The following is an 18595-nucleotide window of genomic DNA, read 5'->3' on the forward strand; positions in this document are numbered from 1 at the left end:
CGCTGCAGGATTGTTTTTTGTATTGTTTTATTTTAATAATATTAAGGATATTTTTTTTATGGTGTTTGTAATTAAAAATCATTATTATTATTGACAATTTTTCTTGGTAATAATTTGTTTTTAGGTTTTTTTATTATTTGTTTTTGGTTATTTTTTATTTTATTATTGTAATGAAATTATAGACTAAAATCAAATTTGTTTTTTCTTGTATTATGATGCATTAGAGCACCATTATTATTGTTTAGCTTAGTCGCTTATAAAACCTATGAACTTTATCAATCCTAAATTTCCAAATATAGAAACATGTACAGGCAGAAATTTTAACAGCCTCTCCTTATATAGGTAATGAGTACAAATCAATGTTAAAAGTAACCATACTTGGAATATACCCTATATGCAAATCAGAAAATGCAACAAAAACAAACATACAGACTAATGTTATTTAGTAAATAGCTAGGATATGTGCAGTATTTTTTTGTAGGATGTGTTTAAAACTAATCAAGTAAACAATATTGGTCTTTCAATCTCTAACACTTAACAAACTAATGTTATTTAGTCTAGAATCATGGTCCATTACATACTCTTCTTTTGAGAGAAGCAAGAGGATTAGTAGCTCTCTTAGAGAGTTCATACAAAACTGTTATGAGTAAAAAATTATGAATATTTCATGAAAATTTTGAAACAAGATATATATAAGAAGCAAGGGGGCCAATGGTACTCACCTCTATTACCTTTTCACCAAATCCGGGTTCAAACTAATTCTCTCTCAAAGACGTACGTATAATATGTTATGATGTAAAGTATATATATATATTATTTTATAAAATAAATGTCTTGTACAGTGAATCATTATATTTTTTTTCTTATGTTTTTAGTGTATGTGTATAACTTTGTACAAATAATTAATTTGTCTTTATATTGTAATATATGTGTATATTTTCATCCACTATCACACTTAATAAAACATCTTCCGTTCAAGATATTTATGATGCACAACTATAGTTTGAATTGTACTGGAAATATTTAGCATAGAGTTTCATTTTCTAAAATTATTTTTATCAATTAGATGACATAGTTATTGTATATAAGTTGTATAATTATTGTTTTGTATACATAATTTAGTGTTATTGTATTATCCACTAAATGTTATCATAATCTAAACAACAAGTGAAAGCCAAACTTAAAGGCCCAATAAAAAACATGGAGAGTCTCCAAAACACGAAGTAACAACTCACACATGTGTCAGGCACTCAGGCCTGAAGCAGAGACATAATTTCATCCTCTTCGTCTCTCTTCAACTACCTCACACCAAAACATGTATTGACTCTCACCACATACTTTTAACTATATCTCCTCGTTGTAGCTTTCCAACGGCGTTCATACTCTTACTTCTCATTATCTTTCTATTTCCAGAGATAATTTTTATCTGTGAAGCCGTGTGCTTTACAGTATCTCTTACCGGATTCAAAGTTTGTCTACGAAGAAATACAAAGCAACATCATCGCTTTGGCTGATATTTTTCTTATCTCCAATGAACATCTAATATTCCAATCTTTCTTATTGTCTCCGTTAAGGTAAAGTATTTTGGAATAGAAAATGGAAAGTGATGTGGAGGGAAAGGAACAACAAACTTCACCGTAATTCTCACAAACTTTCAGATTCAATCTCCATAATCATCAGGTCAACAATAAAAAAATAGGATCTATGCTTTTCGATCTTAGATTCCGGGTTTGTTGAGACAACCATTTTTTCACCTATTTATGATTTAGCTTTCTACGATTTGAGCTATTTACTGGGCTTTTAATTATGAGTACAATTAGATTCATATATAATGGGATTTTGCTATTAGGCTTGGGCTACTTATTTTTAATGTAGCAAATGAATTAAAAAAAATGACATGGAAGGAGAGATGAATATTATTGGATATCAAAATTGAGCTGTATTAATTCTTATAATTTGATTAGCTACCTGTTTTGACTGAAGTGTCAGCTCTAGGATTCTCCAAAATGTTGAGGTGTCAACAATGGAAAGAAAGGCATTATGTTTTTATTGTATTGATGATATAAAGATCATCATGGAATCTCCATTGGTTATAAATGGGGTGTCCTCCCTAATTTTTTAATATTAGATTAAAGATATTCATTAAGAGAGAGAAATAAAATTATCTTTAGGAAGACATTTAAGACTCTACTGAAGACACTCTTAAACAATTTGTACTATTAAACAATTTAAACTATTGATCCCCTTTAATAAACTGAAAAAAAAAACCAATAAGTACTAGACATGACATATTTAAATGATCAGAAGAAAAAATGATCTACCATATACACGATTGTAAAAGCTAAGTCTGACACATTTAAGTAAATGTTTGAGGCAAAAATAAAATTCTACTAAATAATTTTGTACTGAATAATGTGTGTACAATCTATATCTATAAAGTTAGTTTTTTCTATCTTCTCATTCTGCCACCTAAACATCCACCTAAACAACATTATTTTTCTACTTTAAAATAAACTTAAAATATTTATTTAGTGCATATTTATGTTACTTATGATTTATGATTAATAGAAAGTTTAAATAAATTAGAAATTAATTATGTAAAATAGTTGAATTGTTAAAAATAAGAAAAATAATATAGAAATTTTTTCTCAGTGGTAATAATATAATTAAACTTTTCTTTTAAATTGATCATAATTTAAAATTTTAAATATGTTAGTGAGTTTTAGAACAAAATTAAATTTTAAATTCATGGTAGAATAAAACAAAATTTATGTAATTGTATATCTAAAATTTTAAAAAGGAAAAATAAAATTGAAAGGTAAATATTAGTTTATAAGATTATCAAAAAGGAAAAAATTGATATTTCATAAATTGAAACAAATTTTTTTAATCCACATTTGAGTATTAAATATTAATTAAACAGAAAATATTTATAATTTTTTTAAATCAATTTAAAGTCTAATATGTGTTATATGTGAGTCAATAGAAGATGAAAAGAACGTAGATGTGAAAAGACAACGAGTGCATGGTAGATAATAATGAAACAATTGTAGTTAAAAATGTTTGAAAATAAATTACTAAAACGTGAAAAGATAATAATGCATATGACTAAATTAAAGTCTTTGACATCTCATTCATTGTGTGAAAACGAATGAGTTTGTAGAAAAATATAAATGACATACATTATTAAATAGATTTTTAGATTCCAAGTCGGGCTACACCATTTAGTCATGTAGTCATGTAAAGTGAGATAAGATAGAAACATTCATGAATTAGTCAAGAAATCTTTTATGGTACACTACATTTGCTTAAATGGGTAAAGCAAGCTTGGTAAAAATGTTATAACGATATGATATTGTTCTGAAAAGTGTAACCTAATAGAAATTTTTGTATCTTATCCAAATCTTTTCCAAATAACAAAACCATCATTTGCTTCTAGTCTTTTGTATACTTGTCCGTAAAAAGCCCTTTTACCAGCAACTCTCAGACCTGCTGTGAGAAACGACAGAAAAGAACAAGTGCTCACGTGTCTCCAATAGATGATTGCAAAAAACACAACTTGTGTTTGCATTTAATTTTCATTTTACCACGTAATATATATCAAATTATTTATTTGTCAAAAAAACATTATCATCAACATCAACAATATATATGTTATATATCACTTAGTAAAGTAAGTGTAATGTATATATATTAATACTCAAATAACTTGAATGATTATATTTGAGTTCAAGTATTTTTATTTATAGAAAATATTTTAAATTAAAATCTCACGTGTACGCATGTACAAATTCTAGTGTAATGTTTATAGTAAAAGTTTTGAGAGAAAAAAGTAAATTGTATATAATAAATTTTAAGTTTCCCCATAATGACTTAAATTTTTTTAGACTTGAATAATTGTTGCTTGACAGTTGACACCTCAAATGAACCTGGCAAGGTCTAAGCACAATTTTATTTAATACTATAAAAATGGAAATGTAGAAATAAAGATTTATTTCTATATGCTGCCCAAAAAATAATATTTATATCATTATATATTATTTTGCAAATATTAAGTAGCAATTGATATTGTTTGCCATCTGTCATATGATATAATTTATTATAAGCACCATATATGGTTAGGGGAAAATAAAATAAGGGAAAAAAGGAAAGAAAAATAATAACAATAATGTGTTTTAATTTATTTTATGAATATAATAATGTTTTTAGACTATAAATAGTATATATAGAACATGTGTAATTTTGATATCTTTCCATCTGTGGTTTTATAGTTTATAGTCTTTACAAGTCTTTCAAAGCTAGTTTGTGGGCTTATAAAACCAAGCTTTACAATTTGAAGTCATCATATCGTTCTAGAGCATTTTTTTTTTTTTTTCTTTAGCCGGAGAGTATTTGGTCTAAAATATTTGAGTTTTTTCATGGAAAATGAATTTGGGATGGAACACTAGTGTTGGTTCATCTTGGAGCAGGGATGATGATATTGCTTTGGAGAGAGCCCTTGCAATTTATGACGATGAAACACAGATTTGTTGGGAAAACATTGCTGCAGTTGTTCCTGGGAAAACTACTGAACAAATTATTGAGCGTTACAATATTTTAGTTCGTGATGTTATGGATATTGAATCTGGACGTGTACCTCTTCCAGATTATGGTGTTCCAGAAGAACCAAATCCCAATGCTAGAGGTAAAGGCAAAGAAAAACTCACGCACAAACGACGAAAGGGAGTTTCTTGGACATCAAATGAACACAGGTTCCTTCTCTTCACTTGTTTTTTTAATGTAACTTTGTATATAGATTGTGTGTTTATTTTGTTCTGATTGCAATATTATGGCATAATCATTTTTTTGTTTGGCCAGTAATTAGGTAACTGAATATAAAACTCAAAATGCTTTGATTTTTTCTCTTTTCGCTAACATAAGATTTCACTTTATTTAATATGTATTATCATTCCATTGTCTTTGATTTGTACCTTTTAAGTTTGATATGAACCAAAATTGTTGAATTTTGACGTTGATTCTCACACTTTTTTTTTTTTTTTTCAAATAATGGAAATAGACAATTTCTTATTGGTTTGGATAAGTATGGGAAAGGTGATTGGCTTAGCATTTCTCGTAACTCTGTGAGGACAAGAACACCAACTCAGGTTGCAAGTCATGCTCAAAAATACTTTCAACGTCTGAACTCAAAGAACAAACACAGAAACAGGGCAAGCATTCATGACATAACCGTTGATGAAGAAAACAGAAACATCTCACCAAAACAAGAAGCAATCCGCACATGGCAAAACGGAAACGTCAATCTTGCTTCTACCTCCAACAACCAAGCCATTCAAACCACTTCTCAACCATCACTAGACCTTCCGATGCATGGAAGACCCCACATATGGAATACTCAAGCCATCTCACAGCCATCGCTAAACCTTCCAACATATGGTGCACCCACCATATGGAACGCACAAGCGGCTTTGCCACCACGACCACCACCACCGTGCACCATATGGAACGCACAAGCGGCTTTGCCACCACCACCAGCCAGTATTCCTGTGTATGGAACGACGTTGTCCACCATGAACCAACCAATGGTTGGACCAATGCCCTCACATTTTGGAACAAACATGAACCATTTCGCTCAACCTCACATGACTCCTGGTGTTCAGCATTATCCTCTACCTTCCTATCCGGGTCCTAGTGCACCGATCAACATGGGTTCATCAATCCCATATGGTGACATGACTTATGCAACTAAATCCCAAAGATAGGTTTTTATTTAACCTTCCCTGATTTATGCTTGTTATTTTTATTAAGATATATGTAAGAGCTGAGGGTTACTTAATCCATCTAGTTTGTTTTTCTTTCTTTCCCCATCCATCTTGTTGTTTGGTATGTATTATCTGATGTTATTTCTTGGATCATATTATTATTAGGAATATGTAATATATATATATATATATATATATAATCTATTTCTACTCCATTTAAACATAAATTATTTTATTTTTAAAAACTCATAAATATTTTCAACTTGGAAAATAAGAAATATTTATATCGAACAGATAATATAATTACATTATCCCATAATTAAAAGAAGAAGAGAAAAATTAACTCAGGAAAAATGTTAATTCCCAAGTAATTTAATCCTCAACTTCGCACACTTTTTTTTTGATAAACTCAGAAAACTACGACAGCTGAAACAAGTACACGTGAACGACGGTGACTGGTGGGTATATCAAGAAGGGTACAAAGTCAAATAGTCAACAAATAGGTTTCTTAAAATATTGTAACTTCACTTCATGTAGCTGCTGCTGCAGTGTTTCTAACTAGCCCCTGACCATTTTCAATGTCAGCCTTTCGATCGTTACAGTTACACATGTTTACCGGTCGGACAACTGTGATTGCCGCTGGTTCAGGTGAAGCAATTAGTGTGCCTAGCTTCAGCATATCGATGCTCACTTCATCAGGCAACTTCGCGGTTTCGAGTTCTTTCTCAACCAATTCCGACGGCGTTTTGCAGTATTTGTAAACCACGTAAAGTATCATTTGTAGTGCACCGAGCACAAACCCAATCACGTTAGGGAACTGCGAAGTTGACAGAAAAAAATTATATAAAGGGGAAAATTAAAGATAAAATTTATCAGTGCTCAAAGCAATATACCTACTTTTTTTTTTATATGAACTTTACACTTTATATATATTTTTATTATTAATTTATATTTGAATTTTGAGGTTTTTTACTTCTATTGAACCATCATCCCGATTAAAAATCGTTTTAAACTAAAGTTTTTTCCTAATTAATTATTGTTAGAAACAATATAAAAAAAATTATTACGTGTTATATAGAAGTTTATGTGATATATAGATGTAGATAGAAGTCTTTTGTAAAAGATGTAATCTTTTTAAGGTTTTGTCTTTTTAAAAATATAAAAGAAGGGAGTATCTTTAGTGTTTAGTGGGATTATTAAATGTAAAACGACAATAATACCAAACAAAAGGGTTTTGCTTTTTGTGAAACCATATCCCATCTTTATTTTATGATTAGCTTCACAAGCTCAGGTAGATAGAAACAAAAGCAATCCACTTCATGCAAATAATGATGATCGTGATCATAATGATTATTATGTCTTACCGCAACGTAGATATCTTTAAGAGCAAGACCATAAAGGAGCCATATGACCGCACTGATGGTAAGAGTCAAGGATAAGCTAAACGGCATGTACTCCACACTTTTCGTCTTTATCACCGTTCTCTGTTATTTCATATAAATTTTAATTAGTCAAAATCATATTTTCCATGTTTAGTTAATTATATGTAACAATAGCTAGCTAGAGACTACTACTACTTACGATAATGCTAAGCGGCGCAGCGAAAACGCATACAGAGAATCCGACACAGATTCCTCCAATGATCTTCGCACGTGTGGCTCCTTTAGTCAAGAATTGGCAGAGAAGAAGAATCGCACAGAATCCTCCAACGTTCATTAGCAACAGAAGCTTCACTGTGAGCATCTGCACCAAAAATAATCATTAGATATCGGAACACGTATATCATAATTAAATTATACAATATAATATTCATCATATATATTGTTAATGAACAAATACTCGGGCTTTTTTGGTTGCGAAGGCAACGAAGATGGAGATGTAGATGGTTTCGATGAAGCAACCAAAACAGTTGATGGTGACGAGAAGGAAGACATCTTTCTTCTGAGTAGCATAGTAGAGCCAAAGCGTTGCGCTGAAGAGCGCCACCACGTAAGGAAGAGATTGAAATCCTTCTGTGGTTTTCTTCTTACAAATCCTGTAGAACGTTGGCCTGCATCCATAACCGAATCAATATCTAACTCTTAGTTATATTAAAATTTCGCAATAGGTTTGTATCATATGTTCATTTTAGTACTAGCGAGTTAGATATGGTAACATAAACATATGCGTTGGACATATTTATGAAGAAAACAGAGGTGAGGTAATTAACGATGTAAAAATACTTACACGGGAGAGAGGAAAACAGCAAAGGAAATGACGTTTCCTGAAAATTACACAATTAAAAAAATGAAGATAGTGTTAATAGATATGTATATACCGGTTTTGATATCAGAATCTTGATATAAGTTATGGTGATATATATAATACTATATCAAATTTGAGTATAACTTTAGAGAGAGATGAACTTGATGAGAACTCGTACCGAGCAAGCCGAAAACAAAGGCCCATGTGTTATGAGTGTCGAAGAGAGCCATGAATGTAGCTAAGATCTTTGAAAGGGAGAAGAAAGTTACTTCGAAATAAGAAAGATATCTTAGGTATTTGTAAGTGTTTCTCTTAAATCAAAAGCTAATGGCACGACCTTAGCATTCTGAGGACTTCAAGTATATATAGAGTGGGAGAGGTCTTAAGAAAGATAGGGATGTGTGTGGGAAAGAAAATAAAGATACATGTTTTGCGTGAGTCATAATTATTTTCAATATTTTTTTTTAAAAAAGTGACAATACAATTTGTAAAAGTATTATTGTCTTTGTTGGTGTACTATAAAAATAAAATGCAATTAGAAAAGTATGCACAGAACCAATCCAACACCAAAATAACTTTTTCATAAATAATGCATGTCGATTTCGATTTAGGCCAACTCTTTCTTTAAGGGCTCTATGTCTAGATTCTACCTATTTCACATATACCTATTGACGTGAGTACATTTATCATTTATTAATTTCTATGGTTTACATTTTATATCCTCATTTATCATAAAAATTGGATTAAATGATGAAGTCCTTGCGTAAATTACGTTTCCAAGAAATTTAGACAATTACTTCACGTGACATTGTGCGTAAATATAAATTGCCGTTTTCACTTTTTGCCACTTTTCATCCTAATTTACGTTTCTCAATTTTAAGAAAATATTTTTTTTCTTACTTTATATTTGCCGTTTCTTAATCATTAACATTTGTCTATACCCCCAAGTTTAATAACTTAAAGAGTTTCTGCTTCAAGTTTACTTGAGTTCACATTTATATCATATATCAAACAAAATTAGATAACTAAAAATATTCACGTTTTGTCTTACATTTTAAAGAGGAAAATAAACCGAGCAAATGAGAAATAGACAGCTTAACCAAAATTTGAAACTTGGATAAGATCTTTAGTTTCTTTTTCTGTTTTCTTCTTAAGACTCGGATAAGATTGATATATAGTACAAATTTCAGTTCTTAAGAACTATCAAAAGAAACTAAACCACAGTTATACTTAAATCAAGAAACTAAATCATTCTTGTATATCGAAATGAAGTTATATTATTTTGGCTAGATTGTAAATGCAAGTTTTTTTTAATATAGGCTCCAAAATGAAATAGACAAAAATTGGTCGTGCACACTAGTAACTATAGTAAGTGAAGGTTAGGACCTCAAATATGGTTGTTGTGATTAGGGGACACAAATATCTATTTATGTTCAGTTGACAAGCGTGCTATAAAATTGAAGTAGATCAGTGGTTTTCAAACTCTTCCATTATTTTGTACTCCCTGAAAATTTACTACTATCAATGGGTAAATGTATTGTATTTGGGGCTATTACACTTTCAAGGACGAGATTTTGATAGTAGGTTGAACCGTCTTTCGTAGTTTCAAGCGTTACGTATTAAACAAAAGTAGTAAAAATTACTCAGTTGTCAAGAGTAGATCATTTTTTATGTATAATATACATAATAATGTAGTAGGTGTAAATAAATAAAGAGCTTCATTTTGTTTAAACAAAAATATTGGTGGATTGATTTGGGGATAACCAAACTCCAATAATTCATAACTAATAGGACAAAATAACAATAGCATGAACTGCATTTGCAAAACTTTAGTCTATCTTGGACCTTTTATGGTTATTGAACGTACCCATTTAGGTTAATTAGTAACTTTATAACGCTGTTTCACATGGTTTTCATTTTTCAAAGAGTTCATTCTTTTGGGTGATTTCTTTTTTATAGTAAAAGTTATAAATGAAAAGGACATCGATCGATTCAAATATATAATTTCAAGTACATAATAACGAGAATATTGTTCATCGTCTAGAAAACTCCATATTTGTTTGAACAATGGACTAACTTTTTTGTTTTGTTTTTTGATACTCAGACGGATGATTATGTCTAAAATAATTAACTAACTTATTTTAATATGTGGTTAAAAATATTAATGATATAATTCCTTATATGTTTTGTTAGACTAGCTATGATCCTTTGTGTTAAATTTATCGTTAGCATGTTGCTATATAAAGGATGTGAGCAATGGAAACTCAAACTCGGAACTGTATATATGTTTTGCTGCTCCAAAAAGCTAGAATTAAATTCATGGAATTCGGATTAAACTAGGTTGCACTCGCAAACATGTCGTCACGAACACGTAGAACTGAAATCACCAATAGTCTCTGAAACAAAGTAAGCTTCATTTGATCTTGTTTCGAAATTAAGCGTTATATGTCTTTATCCTCTATTTATATCTATCTTAACATGCTGAATTGTGGCTTTAATTGGATCTTGTTGTTGTTAATTAGAGTTTTTCTTTTCTTATGCAACGATGGTTTGGGAGCTAGAGCTGATTTTTTTAAAAAAGGAGAGAAGAGACCAAACTTTGTAAGTCTAAATCTCAGAGAGCTTGTGATTAGCGGCCAGAGCCGTGGACAAGTAACTGCAAGAAAAAGATAGCCAAGAAGACGCCAACGAGAGAGAACAAGAAAAAAAGCTTTAAAAAGAAAAAGAAAAGCTTAGCAGTTAGCACATATATATTACATATAGAAAGTTTTTTTTTTGGGGGTTACATTACATCTATAAATAGGTTCTTAGTAGAAAAACCATGAATATTATGGTATCGTTATCATAGACCAGTATAGATCCAAACAGTAAACGGTAAACGGTACGTACACTCACGTATTGTACGTACTTCGAAAGACCTCAATTTATTGTTTCAAGTTTCAGCTATAAATAAGAACAACCATATTAAGTATAGTGTTTTGTTTTTCTGTTTATGCTCTGCTTGTCCTAGTTACGTGTGTATCGCAGATCTTTGATAACTTTATATACCTCAGAAAAGTTCAAAATAATTAGAATTTTGTTGTGGTCTTTGCTTTAAGGTAAAAAAGATTTAAATAAAGTGGTCGGTGGGACTATATGGTATACCACCAATAAATATCTAAATGAAAAATATATTTTTGTTTTTCTTTTCTATAATCTAATTAACATTGTAACTATATATAAAATCACTCTTGTTAGAATCAGGAGTTGATACTAATGACGGGATGAAAAAAACTAACATAACATGCATTGATCAGTTATTCAGTTATAAATGCTAAATTCGATTTTAAATCTTAGATATAGTCTGGTTAAATTTGTGAATATGTAGATAGTTTGATACTATATTTATGGCCTTTTTTGTTAGTTTGATTCTGAGATTTTGTTTACGTATATAATTGTTGTCGTTGAAAACGTTTACATAATGGTTTTTTGTCACGACCACTCGTTCGTATTCTTCATTTTTTTTTTGCTATTAATCACCATATTGTGCCTAAATCAATATCTACAAGTATCTGAATCAGACAGTATTGTTCTCTCCACTCTTTAATTAGGAGGAATCTCCCATTATAAATCTATCTAATTCATATTAATGGAAAACACAAATTAATAATAATGGAAATAACTTTTGACCATACAAATATCTACCAAAAAAAAACAATAATAAAAAAAACTCATTAAATAATCAAAAGTTAATTACGTTGTATTATTAGTAAGCTTCAGAATTGTATTTCTATTCAATATATAGTTAAACTCCACTTCCTTAAACACTCACTGTACACAAATATCAAATGTATGATTATAAACTATTGTCGTGGCGACAGAAAACAATTATTTTCACTAATTAATTAGAATTTATAGTTAATAAATTGATTATACTGTATAATTTTCCTGGCCACTACAAGCTTTTCCTAACAGTAATTGACAATAATTTCTCATAAATGCGCCTAAGTAATGTTTCCGTTTAGTGCATCAAGAAAACAAAGCAAAAAAAGGGACCTAAATAATTCGTCTTTAATCTTTTATGAATGACTCATCACCTGATTCAAAGAGTCAAATTTTGTTCGATATCATTAACATATAAATCATTTGTTTTTTCGGCGTCTCCATAGTCCATAGCATATAAAGTTAGTATGTAAAAAAAATCTTATTTCTCTTTACGACAAAATTAAAAAAAAAAATCTTATTTCTCTATGCTCTATCTCATTTACAAGTGGAGCCTATGCATTACTGGCTCCATGGAAGTAAAGATAATCACCACCAAAGCTTGAGTTATTTGATTGACTGGTTCACCACAAAACACCATGGGTTTTAGTACTGTTATATATATTTTTGTAAAGGAAGCTAGCTAGCTAGCTGAGCCTTGTTTCCCTAAATTAGTTCAAACTCCCCCTTGAGATCGATGGATGATCAAAGGCTGGTCTCTAGCTTCGGTCCTGTTCTTAATAATAAAAAAAAAGATATTACAAGTTAACAAACAAATTTTATGTAGTAAAAACATTTTATATAAAAAAAGTATGACTCAATGAATCATTCCGATTCCATTTATCACTGGTTATAGAAAAGACGCCGAAATATGTAATATTTGGATACACCCAAACGAAAACGAAAGATACGTTACAAATATATATATCACATCAACTAGAGAAAATGATATGATTAATTATATATACACGTGGTGTATTCAACTTGCTACGTAAGGCTGTAGCCTGTAGAATTCGAATGGTAGACGAAAATTTGAGAAAGAGATGAAAGAAAAAGAAAAACTAAATAAGAGGTGAGCAAACAACAAAACAAAGCAGAAAGGGGAACTGAAATGTGGTTCTTCTAATATACCAAGTTGCTCTCACTCTTTTTAATATATCCTATCATCTTCTTCTCTATTTTTCTTCGTTTATCTTTTCATTTTCCCTATTATATATAAATGATATAAACATTACATTATATACATCAACTTGCGTTCTGGAAGATTGATATACATAACCAATATTAAGATTAGTTAATTGTTTGGAACGTAAATACATATATTGCATTTGCGTTCATTTGTATTTCATATACTAATATATTATGTTTATATTTATAAACTGTAAACATAAAATGCATATATATAACTTAAATGTTCTGTTTGATATATTTTTTGAAAAATTTAAATTAACTTAATACTATTTTAATTGAAACATGTGTATAAATGCATTGTTCATCAAAATAAACATATATATTTATGCAAAGACAAAAACAAAGTCATTGACGTTTTTTTTTTTTCTACATTTGCCAATTTTTACATAACATGCTGATCACCATTCTGTGCTATGGTGGACCTAGCTAGGTATGCATAATGCAAATATCTATTTCCAAATCTTTAAAATATCTATATCTATAAATGTTGATATTATACTATAACTTCTATTCAGAAGGCAGGTTAAAAGAGAAAATTTTCATTTGTATCATTGTCGAGTCTCGAGTGATAAAAAAATTAAAAACTAATACATGTATAAAAACGTACGTTATCATGTATACGTTCTGTTATTGTTATGATGGTGATTTTATATATATATATATATATATATATATATATATATATCTTTAGAACCAAATAAATAATTTGTACTAAATTTAATACAATGCCATAACGAAAACAATTTTCAGTATGATTATTAATCTATTGTGTCCAGATTTTACAGTTCTAGTTAATGTCAACTGTCTTCTATAGTATTATATAATGTCAATATTATAAACTATTCATAAGCTATGCTACAACGTGTCTTTGGTTTTAAACAATGTGCATGTCTTTGTCAGTGTAGCCGCGCCTAAATGTGTTTAATCGCCAAATATATATATTTTCTTATACACATGTGTTTGTAAGTTGTAACTTTGTACCTCTCATCTTCACTACGACTTTTGTTTGTCATCAAAATTTAAATACATCTAAATAAGACAGTGTGCATCCCGCGTTCCTCTAATCTGCTTTTTGACGTGAAGAATCAGCCAAAGGAAGAACCTTAAAACTCATTGGCCAAGGGGAAAGAAAGATTCATTTTATTTCACAGAGTCCAACACCTTTAAACATTATTTTCAGTTTTTCATATAACAGTTATTTACATTCACATCGACAACAGATTTTTATTATTATAACCATATATATTTTTCATCTTTAAATAGTATATTTTTTATCAGACCAATGATTCAAAAAGAGAAAGGTGGTGTGTAGGAGAAATCTCCATCTATATCGAGTGATATGATGACGAAATAGGGTAATTGCATGCTTTATATTCCAAACTTTTTGGCAAATCATGGCTAACCATGTCCATCGTGAATCGTGACGTGGGATTATGTTCCATGCAAATATCATATATTTATAAGATAATATATATTTTCTTTTCTTTAAAAAAAAACATGCATGAAGATAACGAGTACGTCGGCTTTATCAAGAGGCCCTATATGGCTATATAAAAAGAGAAAGATGTAAAAGATAGATTGACGAGGATAGGAGATGATAGGTCGAATTTATTATTTCCACTAGATAAATATCAAGATTTTTTTTTTTTTTTTGAAATAATCTTTAAAAATTTCTAGTCTATGAAAAAGTTTTGGATGATTAAAAAGTTCATGTTTCTTCTTTTAATTTATGAATTTGAATGTGACTACAAAATAGGAACGAATGTATGATTGTAAATTATATATAGTTCGACGTAGCTAAGGATAAATGGTCCTATTTATTTTCTTTTTAAAAATGGCATTGACAGAATTTAATTAGGATCATGACTTGCTAGGGCTAATATTGCATTAATCACCAATCAAGAAGTGTGACAAGAATATTTGTGAAGCAAGGAGGGGGGTGTCATGGATACAACGATTTATGTGAGTATGTGACTCTAAGTCTCTAATAAAGATACACATCTCGGGATCAATAAGTAACGTCAACAAAACCTACATAATTTGTTTCGTACGTTTTTTATCGATGCAGTTATTTGAAATCATAAGTAAAATCGCCAGTTCAAGTGAATTGATCTGATCTATATAGCCACAAAAAAAAGTAATTGTTATCGCTTTGATATATAGTAAAGATTGAATTTGTGTTGCTTAATTAGTTGTCCACTAGATTATATAAGTAAGCAACTAAATAATACGAATATGCAACCGAACCTAACTAACATTTACGTCAGTTAATATATGTACGTAGCCAAACTATTGGGGGACAGATAAAAAGGTTTTAATACACATCATGTTGCTGCATGCACCAGAAATAAAAACAAAGACATTTTAAAAGCTAACTGATCACGTCGAATCATTCATCGTCAGTATACATAAATAATCTCTTTATGCTACTGTAATTCAAGCCATGCAGGAGTTTTCTATAACCATACTATTGTAATTAATTTTAGTAAGTTTATCTGATAGAAAATAGACCCAAAATTGGTTTGTACCTTTTTCTACCCAGCTATAACGTTAATTTTTAATGTTGTAAAAAAAACCATCTATTGTTGCCTTGTTGGCACATATTGCATATATCGTTGGAAACTTGACGAGAAACTTTTTCCCACAATCGATTATGCAAAGAAACTTAACCATTTTTTTGGCTAAACCCTAAACCAATTATGACGTCTATCAGAGTATCACACTACAAAGAATTTAGGGTAACACATAAGAATTACGTGTTCATTTATCAATTGATTTGAATTAAAAATTTATGAAACTTATATCTAAATTTCTGATTTTAAGTAGTAATATTGCTCGAATAAAATTTGTTGTCCGTCCTAGCGGAATTTGGTTTGAAATAAACTATAACCATTATTTCGAAAAACTTTATTCAAAATCTCATATTAAATTTTTTTTTTAAGTTAAAATAATATGTAAAATACATGAATATAATCAGTTCAGTAGCGATTAATTAATTGATCTGTTTAGACAGTGATCCTTAATAACATATACAGTATACATAATACACTTGTTAGTAATTTTCAGCTCCAACGTTGTTAGTATATTAGTTGCATTAAACAGAATTGCCTCCCAATCTAAAATTCGCCAACTTCGTGCACACCTTTGGATTGTGTTTGTATGCGTTAAGTTTCCCGGCCAAAAGAGAAATTTAGCCAAAAAAAATGGTTTCAAATCAAACTATTTTCGATTCTGTACCCTTATTTTTTTTGTTGATAATCAAAAATATTTTAAGAAAATCAGGAGATAAGATTAAGTGATACACATGTAACGTGGCGAATTTTTCATTTAAAAAAAAAAAATTATATGTGGAGTGATATATCTCTAATTATTGAAGGCTTTATTGGACAATATGTGAGTGATGATTCCACTCCCATGTAAAGGAGAACGAGATAATATCAATATTTTGTTTTTGTTTTCTCTTTCTCTTTTCACTTTTCTTTATTCTATAATTAAGTTGCTTCTCTTTTTTTTTCTTCTAACACTATGAACAATGATGCTGGTCTTCCCCAGAATCTGATAGAACACTTGGCAACTTGTGTAGTTGTATACTTGCATTTTTTTTTCTTTTTCTTATATTTAGGAATTTTCAAATTTCAAATTGTGCAATAATGCCAATACACTCTCAACTATATTATCCTAGCTAATTGTTTTTAAAAGTGTATATCTTATATATATATATATATATATTTGCTTTCTACTCTTTAAGGCTTTAATAATTAAATGTTTGTTTATTCTTTTTTTTTTGGTAGGCAATGTTTGTTTATTCTTTTGACAGATTAACACTAGTTTCTATTATGTAAAAATAATAATATTCTCATTATTTCTGTAATTAGAAAAGTATTTAATAACATAATTATGAAAATATATTTTCCAGCAAAATACGAATATATGAATAGATACATGAAATATATTGTATATACACACGATATGTAAGGAAATTAATTTTTTACTTTTATCATTAGTAACTTGATTAACTTATATGTATGTTCGTTATGAGGCACTATCCTTTACTATTAGCAGGCTATTATTTACATATTCTCATTATACCATATCCTCTTGCAGTTGACTGGATCATAGTTCGCTTCGATTCGGCTTCTTGTGTTATTTCCTCTTCATCTTTTTTTTTTTGGGTATGATCGTGTAATGATTTATTAAATAAGAAGCCGTACTGGCGTACTCGGTTAATTAAACCAAAGAATATGTGATTGGTTTGTGTGTATAGACACACATATATCATATATGATATAAATATATATATATATTGAACTCTCCATTATCATCGTGCCTTGTACAAATCCGACTGAATTTGAAAATATATATGAATTAAGTATGAAGATATCTTCATCCATGATAAGGCAAAATGTTTGAGCATGGTTCCATCCTTTGGATTTTAGTATAGAGTTGGCCGGCATCCCCTCTTCTTTACAAAAAGTTATATTATTATGTTGCTAATTAATAATGTTCATCTGCTCACACTATATTATTAGATATCTATACTCACATAACTATATGATAATGAAATTATGTGATATGGCATGTATATATTAAAACATTTTAATAAATTCATTAAAGATCTAATCTTTTTCACGAAAAGCATTTTTTAAGATTTATGCCTTTCGAGGTATATGGACGTATTTTAAAGAAGGTTTATCTATGACTTAATTTTATTGTATTATGAAAATTAATTAATTAGTTAACTGTATTCGATTCGAATCAATACTTTTCTAAACCGGATCAAAACTGAAAATCAAACCATTTTTTTTCTACTTGCTTTAGTCTCTTGCAGGTTTGCAAATTTGATTGGTTCATGCAAAGATGAAAAATACAAATCGAATTAATATACAAATTGGTTATATGAAATATCAAAACTAAAAGTCATATATTGTAACAAAATCGAAATTTGAGAAGGAAGTATTGATGATTTTTCTTTTGTGTTCTCTTAGTTGGTTCATGCATCAGAAAAACATTTTTGGTTACCAAAAACGAACTTGACATTGTATGTTATCGGAGTGATGTAACATAAGTTATATGTAACCCATCTTTTGATAAAGAAGACTCTTTAGGTGTCAACAATGACATATCCTAATTCTTAGAAATCCTTATTTGGTTTCTATAAGGAAATTTATATGTTTCTTTCTTCAACAGTCATTTTCTCATCTACTCCTTGATGCAATAATCACATGGAAAAACAGTTAGTAAAAGGGATGTAAAGAAGAATTTCTAAAACTTGATGCATAAAAATCAAAGTCTCAAGAAAATAGTAGTTTTATTCTAAAAGAAAACTCAATAAAATACCATAACAGATTAACAGCCAATAGATATGATTCTTTTGTCAAATGAAGCATCTGGTTCTATGGTGTAGTGGTTAGCACTCTGGACTTTGAATCAAGCGACCTGGGTTCGACTCCCGGTAGGACCTCTCTTTTTCTTTTTTCCTTTTCATTTTGACTATTTTTACTAGCAATAGCTATTACATAAAAAGGCCTTGGTTTTATTATTTCTGGTCCAACAATATGTAAATTAGTGGACTCTAAAGAGGCCCAAGGTACGCAAAATCTCTTAACTTTTTACGTGCTTGGTTGTTCATCTTGTCTTGTCTTAACGAGACAAAACATCTT

At 29.6% G+C, this 18595-nt stretch overlaps 2 protein-coding genes and 1 non-coding gene across 3 annotated transcripts; 2 read left to right on the forward strand and 1 right to left on the reverse strand.

The window, feature by feature from the left end:
- The first annotated feature begins 4342 nt into the window (after positions 1 to 4342).
- LOC104738128 (uncharacterized) lies at positions 4343 to 5862 on the forward strand. Its single transcript, XM_010458356.3, has 2 exons — positions 4343 to 4751; positions 5057 to 5862. The coding sequence occupies exons 1-2, from the start codon at positions 4426 to 4428 to the stop codon at positions 5757 to 5759; spliced, it is 1029 nt and encodes a 342-aa protein (XP_010456658.1). The 5' UTR covers positions 4343 to 4425; the 3' UTR covers positions 5760 to 5862.
- Positions 5863 to 6014: 152 nt separating this feature from the next.
- LOC104770726 (bidirectional sugar transporter SWEET12) lies at positions 6015 to 8498 on the reverse strand. Its single transcript, XM_010456350.3, has 6 exons — positions 8182 to 8498; positions 7986 to 8022; positions 7599 to 7809; positions 7341 to 7502; positions 7124 to 7243; positions 6015 to 6576 (listed from the first exon to the last, which is right to left on the reverse strand). The coding sequence occupies exons 1-6, from the start codon at positions 8231 to 8233 to the stop codon at positions 6289 to 6291; spliced, it is 870 nt and encodes a 289-aa protein (XP_010454652.1). The 5' UTR covers positions 8234 to 8498; the 3' UTR covers positions 6015 to 6288.
- Positions 8499 to 18324: 9826 nt separating this feature from the next.
- On the forward strand, positions 18325 to 18396 carry TRNAQ-UUG (transfer RNA glutamine (anticodon UUG)). The gene has a single exon. It is a non-coding gene; the product is annotated as a tRNA-Gln (tRNA).
- Positions 18397 to 18595: the final 199 nt, after the last annotated feature.

The sequence above is a fragment of the Camelina sativa genome, chromosome 13 (assembly GCF_030686135.1).
Source record: "Camelina sativa cultivar CO46 ecotype springtype chromosome 13, ASM3068613v1".
Taxonomy (NCBI): Eukaryota; Viridiplantae; Streptophyta; class Magnoliopsida; order Brassicales; family Brassicaceae; genus Camelina; species Camelina sativa.

What these genes read in the sequence shown, in the direction of transcription:
- LOC104738128 (XM_010458356.3), top strand. Translation starts at nt 4,426, where the DNA reads ATGAATTTGGGATGGAACACTAGTGTTGGTTCATCTTGGAGCAGGGAT. An exon ending in TGGACATCAAATGAACACAG is followed by an intron (nt 4,752 to 5,056) that starts GTTCCTTCTCTT and finishes TAATGGAAATAG; the next exon opens with ACAATTTCTTATTGGTTTGG.
- LOC104770726 (XM_010456350.3), bottom strand. Translation starts at nt 8,233, where the DNA reads ATGGCTCTCTTCGACACTCATAACACATGGGCCTTTGTTTTCGGCTTG. An exon ending in GCTGTTTTCCTCTCTCCCGT is followed by an intron (nt 7,810 to 7,985) that starts GTAAGTATTTTT and finishes TTATGGATGCAG; the next exon opens with GCCAACGTTCTACAGGATTT. An exon ending in CTGCGCCGCTTAGCATTATC is followed by an intron (nt 7,244 to 7,340) that starts GTAAGTAGTAGT and finishes ATGAAATAACAG; the next exon opens with AGAACGGTGATAAAGACGAA.